Raw genomic sequence first — 9051 nt, 5'->3', positions numbered from 1 at the left:
TTCTACTCTATATAAAAGCAATGGAAAAATATCCTCAGGTGAGGCTTAAAAACAAAAGTCTAACTAGGGAATACTGAAAATAATCTAAATAGCCATTGTTTAAGAAACTATTTGAACCTTGGTGAAGGCAGATCTATGGAAAAGGAAGCATTGAAAGCACTTGGAAAGAGAAACTGGAATATGCAAATTCATTTGCATGAATTTGAGAGTGGCATAGCCAAGCGAATTCATTGAGCAACCAATGCCCTGAACCAGTTTGCCTTAGATGTGTGAATTAGATAAACATCTTTCTGATAATTCTTAAATACTATAAGAACCTACATGATCTGTTCAGCACATTCTGCAAATGATCAGATCTTCTATTGCTTAGAAAAGAAAATGCAACTCTTACCCAATCAATATATCAACTATAACAGGATTGCTGGGCTTTAAATAAAACCTTTCCAAGGACAAGAATGACAGAATGAAAGAGTTTTCTCAAGGCCCATTGAATAGGGAAGTGGGAGATGCAAAATCTAACACGGTGTTATTGTTAGTATTTTAGAACTGAAGTCCATGTTTATGACATCTTGTGGTGAAATTGTTGTAAAGGCAAATAGCATAAAACATCAGATTTGTTGTAATTAGCAAGGAAGATCAAAATTAAAAACTGCTATACTGAAATAACTTATAATTTCATTCCAAATTTTTAAATACTTGATTTAATTATTTCAGTCACTATACATACTCAAAAAACAAGTTGTTTTTCCTTCCTTCCCACAGATTTTCTTTAGTAACAAGAGAATTGATGGTCTTAATATCAATTTAAAAAAATGTTTTACTTATGATTTTAGAGAGAGAGACAGAGAGAAAAACAACAATTTGTTGTTCCACCTATTTATACATTCACTGGTTGATTCTTGTATGTGCCCTGACTGGGGATCGAACCTACAACCATGGCATATCGGGATGATGCTCCAACCAACTGAGCTACCTAGCCAGGGCTTAATATCAACATTTTAAAAATGCAATTTTATTTAATGGAGTTATCCAGTCCTAAAATACCAAAACTAAAATAGCTGAATGCTAAGACTTCCTGTGGAAGGGCACTTGGCCACAGTAAGACAGGCTGCCTTCATGTCACAAGCCACCCTTGAGACACATGCAGGTGACAAGAGATGGCGAACCATAACTAACTGTCCAAACTTGTTAAAATAATTGTAAAGCAAAGCCCCTAAACCGTAAGTCTGGAATTCATTTTATAATATATCAAGTACAAAATATTTCATATTGAAGTGGGTGTTTTTTCTAAGAATGTATTTAAATATCTTACCATATGGAAAAATAGAGAAAGGTGCTTTCTCCCATTACCCCAAACATATTTTACAGTCTACTGGTCATAGAAAACTTGTAATCTGGCCCTCAGAAAGAAGAAGAAAAATGCTGACCATCTGACTTTAGCGTGAAGTTTTCCAATACTCACAAAAAGTGGTTTGGGAACCACTTTTGGAATTACATTTCTGGGCTCATATTTATGGCTTCCCAACAAAAACAAAATCCTAAGATACAAGTTACTCAACAAGTAGGATTTTCTGGAAAATTCTCTAATCTGATTAAACAAATAATACTTCCCAACTGTTCCTCCTAAAGTTCAAATATACATAGAAAACAAAAATTTCCTGAAACAGTATAAACAGAAACATTTCAAATTTTTTATAATGTGACACAGAAGTACCTCGAGACAATGTTTTACTCACATTTTCTCCCGTGATGTCAATATTTATTCAGATTTATGCTAGAGGATTACTTAAGTGCTCCTTCTCCAAGTCCCTCTTTACTTTATAGAAAGTTTCATTCATAATGACAGGACCCCACAATAGTTAATTTTAAAAACTCTTCATAAGTAGTGAGTCAATACATTTTTGTTGCTTTTATGTGTGCACATTTGCTTAAAGATTATCTTGTCAAAGGGTGTATGGAGGAACAATAATAACTTTTATAGAAAAGGGAAGAAACATGAGAAGCAGGTGGTCTCCATCTTCCTAGCATTTCAACCCACAAAATGAAGGCAAAGGCATGTAGTATCCTCAAGTTGAGCTTCTGAAAATAACAGTTTTTGCAGCTAATTTCAAGTGGCTTAGTAGTAGCTTCCCATCAACTAACAGACATAGCAAGTGTGTTTTATTTTTATATTCTAAAGACTTCATTTATTCATTTACTACGTTCAATAACATTAAGAAAATAAAAATTAAATTTGTCAATTATGTAACTCCTATCAGAACAACAACAACAAAAAACCACCAAAGAAAGTGATTCTTTTTCTTTTTGTCTCCTCTCTATTTTATAATTTTTCCATATTGACTGTGTTATATTTGTACTAGTGATCTGGTGCATGGATTCGTGCACATTAAAGGAAATTAATTAGAAGAAATATTTTAATATCACTATTCGCCCTTTCTCTATAATAGAAGTGTCAACCAAATTCATGATTGACAATGACAGATTGAAACACACGCATGCGACTGTCGCCAGCGAGAGCTTTATATATATTGCTCATGTGCGAGTCATCTTAGCCTTTTATATATATATAGATAAACCTGCTTAATTAGACCTGCTTTCTGATTTAGCTAAACTTTTTCCAGCCCAGTGAAGCACCCCAACTTCTCTTTCAGGTAATTGTTAGCAACACAGCAGTAAATATCAACACAAAGCAGATTATTATTGTAGATCACGCAGGGAGAAAAAGGGGTGATTCTTTTTATTCCTCTCTATTTTATAATTTTTCCATATTGACTGTTATATTTGTATGTTTTTTTTAAGTTTTTTAATAAGCACATCTTCATGATTACGTGTTTCAAATACATTCATTCATGAATTTAACTCAATGTATATTTTTTAATACTAACTATATGCCCATATTGTGGCAGACTCTGGGAGATCCCATGCATTTGTGGTCTCAAATAATGGCTTTTATTTTTAATGTGTTTATATTTAATTAAGGAAAAAATAGTCAAGGAAATTATCAGCTAACATAAGACTTTTCTATAAACTTTCCGGGGTACATGTTAGCTAGAAGTGAGGAAGAAAGTTTCAGCAACTAGAGTCGAGATGTTTACCTCTGTCCAGATGGTTTCAGTCAGCAAGATCCCACCCCCAAAATGTGAAACTCATTAGCAATGGGGAGGAGTATGGAGAAACACAGACAAGATTTTAAAATCAATCACAATATGGAGAGAAAAGACACTGGCAATTTAAAATTAGATCATTGGGTGGGAATTAAATCTAAGGAAATAGCATTTCTTTTTTTTATATATTTATTTCTTTATTGATTTCAGAGAGGAAGGCAGAAGGAGAGAGAGATAGAAACATCAATGATTTGAGAATCACGGATCGGTGCCTCCTACCCCCCCCCCCCCCCCCCCCCGCATTGGGGACTGAGCCCGCAACCCAGGCACGTGTCCTTGGCCAGAATCGAACCTGGGACCCTTCAGTCTGCAGGCTGACGCTCTATCCACTGAGCCAAGCTGGCCAGGGCGGAAATAGCATTTCTAATAAAGAAGCTCATAGTATCAAAGAAAGGGCAGGAGGAAAAACTATACTTCCATTTTCTATTAGAAATATCTTTTGATCATTATTCCATCTGTTGAAAAGGCTACAGAGAAAGTCAGCTATATTTGACCTTATCAAATATTTATAATAGTAACATAATCTCAAATTAAAATAGTACACATTTTGAAAACACAAGACATAATGGCGCACTTCGATCCCTAAGTGTGGTAAGGAGGAAGTCTGTCCTCCACCACCTCTCCAAGGACACAGCTGCAGATCCTTGCAGGTGTTTGGTAAATTCCCTGGAACCAGGTATTCTGTCTCATAATATGATGACAGAATACTTACAATACTAGACAAATTGTGCCCTTTAGGGTGGAGATCTTAACTAGACGTCGTGAACTCCAAAGCTACTGCTCTCTACCTTTTATTCCCTGTGAATTTGTAAAACCAACCATACCAACCTTTAGTTCACTAAGCATCCCTAAAGCTCCCTTTGGGTGGTTCAACAAACATTTATCATCCAGAGCCTACGATGTGCCAGGCACAGAGTGCACAGATGAGTAAGACCCAGTTCCTGCTCATGAGGAACTATGGTTCTTCACTTCAAGAAAATGCACATAAATACAAAATGTCAGACTCCCAAAGCCCTTTCAATCACACTCTTAAGAGATCCATGAATCCCAAAATTAAGAATTCAATCCAGTGTAAGTAAAAAATAGACAAAAAGGATTCCAGAGCAAGTTCTTAACACATGAATAACTTATAGTTAGACAATGATAGAATTTCAGAGCATAAACAGATATAAATCATATGGCATCCATGGCGTACGACATGGTAGAGCGGAGTGGTCTTAAAAAAATATATATGCTAACCTTGAGAAATACTTGAACTAAAATATGTGGTTTGTTAGTCCAATTAGGTGTGCACTTCATATTCCAACCAGCAGTACAGCTGCTGGGACCTCAATTTCTTATCTTAGTTAAAAAGGAAAAGAGAGGAATAATAATTTTGAAACTAAGAACAGAAAATAAAGAAGCAAGGCCAGATTTCATTGTTCAGAGATCAGTCACTTCATTGATTCCTAAGTAGAAAGGAAGTTACTCATCATGGTCCTTGTCGAAGTGAGAAAAAAGAGAGAGAGGAGCATACAGGGACTTAGGGGTGGTTTGAGTTTCTGTTTGTGGTTTTACATTACCTCTGCATCGTATCTGACTGCAGCAGAGAATAATGAAAAGGCATTCTCTACAGTGATTCCTTGCTTGATAATGTGCTGACAAAGTTTTTTCAGTCTGTTTTCACAGTAAGATGTCGCCAAATCCAAAAGACCTACAAGTTAAAAGTATAGCAGTTTTAATAAAGTTTATGATAATGTCCCATAATTTAAACATATATATATATGTGTGTGTGTGTGTGTGTGTGTGTGTGTGTGTATGTATATACGTATATATATGTATATGTATTTAATTTATTTTGTTTCTGGTGCACAGAGTAATGTAGGTAAATCAGAAGTTTCTTAGTGAATAATACTTGAATTTTATTAAGTAAGTTCTCTTTGTTACTCCCCAACTCCCCAAACAAACCTCTCTTCTACTCACTTTATACAATTTCTATAGTACAGAGAAAGGCAAAAAATGAAATTTCCCACTCATTTTTTTCTAAAATGACATGATAAATCCATTATCAAGTTATACTTCAGTATTAAAAAATTAAAATAAGTCCATAAAATAATTTTGGACTTATTTTATGTCCAAAATTATTAACCATAACTATACAATATTATTTTAAAGATATTTACTTCAAATATTTTTTTTTAATATATTTTATTGATTTTTTACAGAGAGGAAGGGAGAGAGATAGAGAGTTAGAAACATCGATGAGTGAGAAACATCGATCAGCTGCCTCCTGCACATCTCCCACTGGGGATGTGCCCGCAACCCAGGTACATGCCCTTGACCGGAATCGAACCTGGGACCCTTCAGTCCGCAGGCCGACGCTCTATCCACTGAGCCAAACCGGTTTCGGCTCAAATATTTTTTAAAAGCCAATAAACCTTCATGTTTCAATACTATAAGAAGATGAGGAGCTATATTTCTGACCATATGATATGGCCAGTCCCAATGTGGCTGAGTACCTATAGCATCTTCAGGTGGCAGGTCCACCGTGTCTGTGTAGAGGAACTGAAGAAAGGCACGATACACTGGGTAAGAAAACTGGTCTATTTCTATCACTTCTTTCATGTCCTCATTCCAATAAGACTGAAACATGGATCGAAAGTGCTCACACCTAAAATGGAACAGAAAGTCAATTCAGTTGATGGAATCAGTTAAACAAATACTACAGGTATCTTTAACTACTATATTTGGGCTTCCACACACCAGGATCACGAATCTTTAGCTAGCACTCTAAAAAAATATTCCATGTGCAAGAATTTTTATATTTGCCTTTTATGTACACTCATTTTCATGTTTTTAAATCTTCAATCAAGGATATGTTTTTATTGATTTTTGGAGAGAGGGGAAGGGAGAGAGAGAAACAATCAATGTGAGGGGAAACATCAATTGGTTGTCTCCGGTACGCACCCCGACCAGGGATTGAACCCACAACCTAGGTATGTGCCCTGACCAGGAATCAAACTCACAACCTTTTGGTGTATGGGATGATACCCCAACCAACTGAGCCACCTGACCAGGGCATGACTTTCATTTTTGATGAATGCTTCCTATGAAATATTAAGAATTATATGTAGCCCAGTCAGTGTGGCTCAGTGATTGAGCATCGACCTATGAACCAGAAGCTCACATTTCGACTTTGGTCAGGGCACATGCCCGGGTTGCGGGATCAATACCCAGTAGAGGGCATGCAGGAGGCCACCAATCAATGATTCTATTTATTGATGTTTCTATCTCTCTCTCTCCCTCTCTCTCTTTCTCTCTGAAATCAAAAAAATATATTTTAAAAAATAATTCTATGTAGAGCCTAGGAGTGCCTAGCACTTGTGCATTACTGCCGTTTCCATTTGACAATCCCCATTCATATCAAGACATCTTGCTAACTTGTTTTTTAAAAAATGTACAGGAGCCCTAGCTGGTTTGGCTCAGTGGATAGAGCATCAGTCTGGGGACTAAAGGGTCCCAGGTTCGATTCCAGTCAAGGGCACATACCTGGATTGTGGGCTCGATCCCCAGTAGGGGGGCGTGCAGGAGGCAGCCAATCAATGATTCTCTCTCATCATTGATGTTTCTATCTCTTGCTCCCTTCCTGTCTGAAATCAGTAAAAAATATATATATTTAAAAATGTATAGGAATGCATTTTAAATAATGAAATTAAAGGAAATTAAAAAATGAGAGTTCAAACATATCACTATAAAGTAACACATTTAAATGATTCATTTGTGGGTTTTTGTTTTTTTTTAATCCTCACCCGAGGATATTTTTCCATTGATTTTTAGAGAGTGTGGAAGAGAGAGGGAAAGACACAGAGAAATACTGATGTGAGAGAAGCACATTGATTGGTTGCCTCCTGCACAGAGTCCTGACCAGGGTCCGGACTGGGGAGGAGCCTGCAACAGAGGTTATGTGCCTTTGACTGGAATCGAAACTGGGACCCTTCGGTCCGCAGGCCGATGCTCTATCCCAGTGATGGCGAACCTTTTGAGCTTGGCGTGTCAGCATTTTGAAAAACCCTAACTTAACTCTGGTGCCATGTCACATAGAGAAATTTTTGATATTTGCAACCATAGTAAAACAAAGACTTATATTTTTGATACTTATTTTATATATTTAAATGCCATGTAACAAAGAAAAATCAACCAAAAAAAGAGTGACACGCGTGTCATAGGTTCGCCATCACTGCTCTATCCACTGAGCCAATCCGGTTAGGCCAGTGGTCGGCAAACTCATTAGTCAACAGAGCCAAATATCAACAGTACAACGATTGAAATTTCTTTTCTTTTCTTTTTCTTTTTCTTTTTTTTAAATACATATTTTATTGATTTTTTACAGGGAGGAAGGGAGAGAGATAGAAAGTTAGAAACATTGATGAGAGAGAAACATCGATCAGCTGCCCCCTGCACACCCCCCACTGGGGATGTGCCCACAACCAAGGTACATGCCCTTGACCGGAATCGAACCTGGGACCCTTCAGTCCGCAGGCTAACGCTCTATCCACTGAGACAAACTGGCTAGGGCTGAAATTTCTTTTGAGAGCCAAATTTTTTAAACTTAAACTATATAGGTAGGTACATTGTTATTAACTTAATTAGGGTACTCCTAAGCTGGCCTTTGCTAAAAACGTCCTCAATCTGATTGAGGTACGTTCGCTGAGGTCAACCCCTTCCAACTCTCCCATCCACACTCGTCTTGTATACTTGTTTCAGATAGACGAGTGTGGATGGGAGAGTTGGAAGGGGTCGACCTCAGCGAACGTACCTCAAAATAATGTACCTCCCCCACGCTGCATATCCCGCAGCCCGCCTGCACCCGTGTCTCCCATCACCCACCCGACCGACACCCCCCACTTGTTCTAATGCCACTTCTTCAAAATAGACTCGCCCAGGCCGAAAACCAACTTCTGCGCATGGGCCACGAAGTTTCAATCGCACTGTCTGTGCACACCCACACGTGGTATTTTGTGGAAGAGCCACACTCAAGGGGCCAAAGAGCCGCATGTGGCTTGCGAGGCACGGTTTGCTGACCACTGGGCTAGGCCATTTATTTGTTGTTGTTTTTAATATAATCATCATATTCATTTTTTAATCTTTTTGAAGTCAAATTTATTGGGGTGACATTGGTTAACAGGAGCATACAGGCTTCAGGTGTGCATTTCTTTGTTACAAGATCTGTATATCGCACTGTGTGCTCACCACCAAAGTCAAATCATCTTCTGTTACCATGTAGTACCCTACCAACTTCCCTTTGGCAACCACAATACTGTTGTCTATGTCTATGAGTTTCAGTTTTATATGCTACATATGAGTGAAAGCATATGGTTCTTAGCTTTTTCTGCCTGACTTATTTCACTTAGCACAATATTCTCAAGGTACATCCATGTGGTTACGGCAGTATTTTATCCTTTCTTATGGCTGAGTAGTATTACATAGTATAATATGTACCACATCTTCTTTATCCAATCCTCTATTGTAGGACACATTGGCTGTCTCCATGTCTTGGCCACTGTGAACAATGCTAATCAGCATATTCTTAAAACTGTTTTAAATGTTAACTGGATTGCATTTAAACTGATTATTATTCCATTACCTTACATGACAATTATCCTCTTTCTGACTCGTCTTCAAAATGGCTACCACTCCTATTTTGTTTCTTTGCTTTGCCTTGCCCCTTTCCTCTCTTTCCAAGCTGTTACCAATCCTATCTAATAAAAGAGAAACATGGTAATTAGCCGTACCTCCGCTACCCTTCCCATTGGCTAATCAGGGCGATATGCAAATTAACTGCCAGCCAAGATGGCAGCCGGCAGCCAAGCAGCTTAAAGCTAACAGGAGGCTTGCTTGCTTCAGTGAT

The 9051-nt window shown here is 37.7% G+C and overlaps 1 protein-coding gene across 3 annotated transcripts in view; it reads right to left on the bottom strand.

Annotated features, from left to right (window-relative positions):
* RCBTB1 (regulator of chromosome condensation (RCC1) and BTB (POZ) domain containing protein 1) overlaps nt 1–9051 on the bottom strand; it is a 52028-nt gene that overhangs the window by 6671 nt on the left and 36306 nt on the right. For all 3 annotated transcript variants that reach the window (XR_001361506.1, XM_014537194.1, XM_014537195.1), the window contains 2 exons: nt 5663–5814; nt 4727–4857 (listed from right to left, as the gene is read on the bottom strand). Coding sequence is in view for 2 of the 3 variants with exons in the window: in XM_014537194.1 (XP_014392680.1) it covers nt 4727–4857; nt 5663–5814 (283 nt within the window). In the remaining variant the exon portion in view is untranslated. The remainder of the gene's footprint in view (nt 1–4726; nt 4858–5662; nt 5815–9051) is intronic.

The sequence above is a fragment of the Myotis brandtii genome, unplaced genomic scaffold, assembly GCF_000412655.1.
Source record: "Myotis brandtii unplaced genomic scaffold, ASM41265v1 scaffold174, whole genome shotgun sequence".
In the NCBI taxonomy this organism is placed as follows: domain Eukaryota; kingdom Metazoa; phylum Chordata; class Mammalia; order Chiroptera; family Vespertilionidae; genus Myotis; species Myotis brandtii.
The sequence above is the reverse complement of the archived record's forward strand: the minus strand, read 5'-3'. Positions and strand labels throughout refer to the sequence as shown.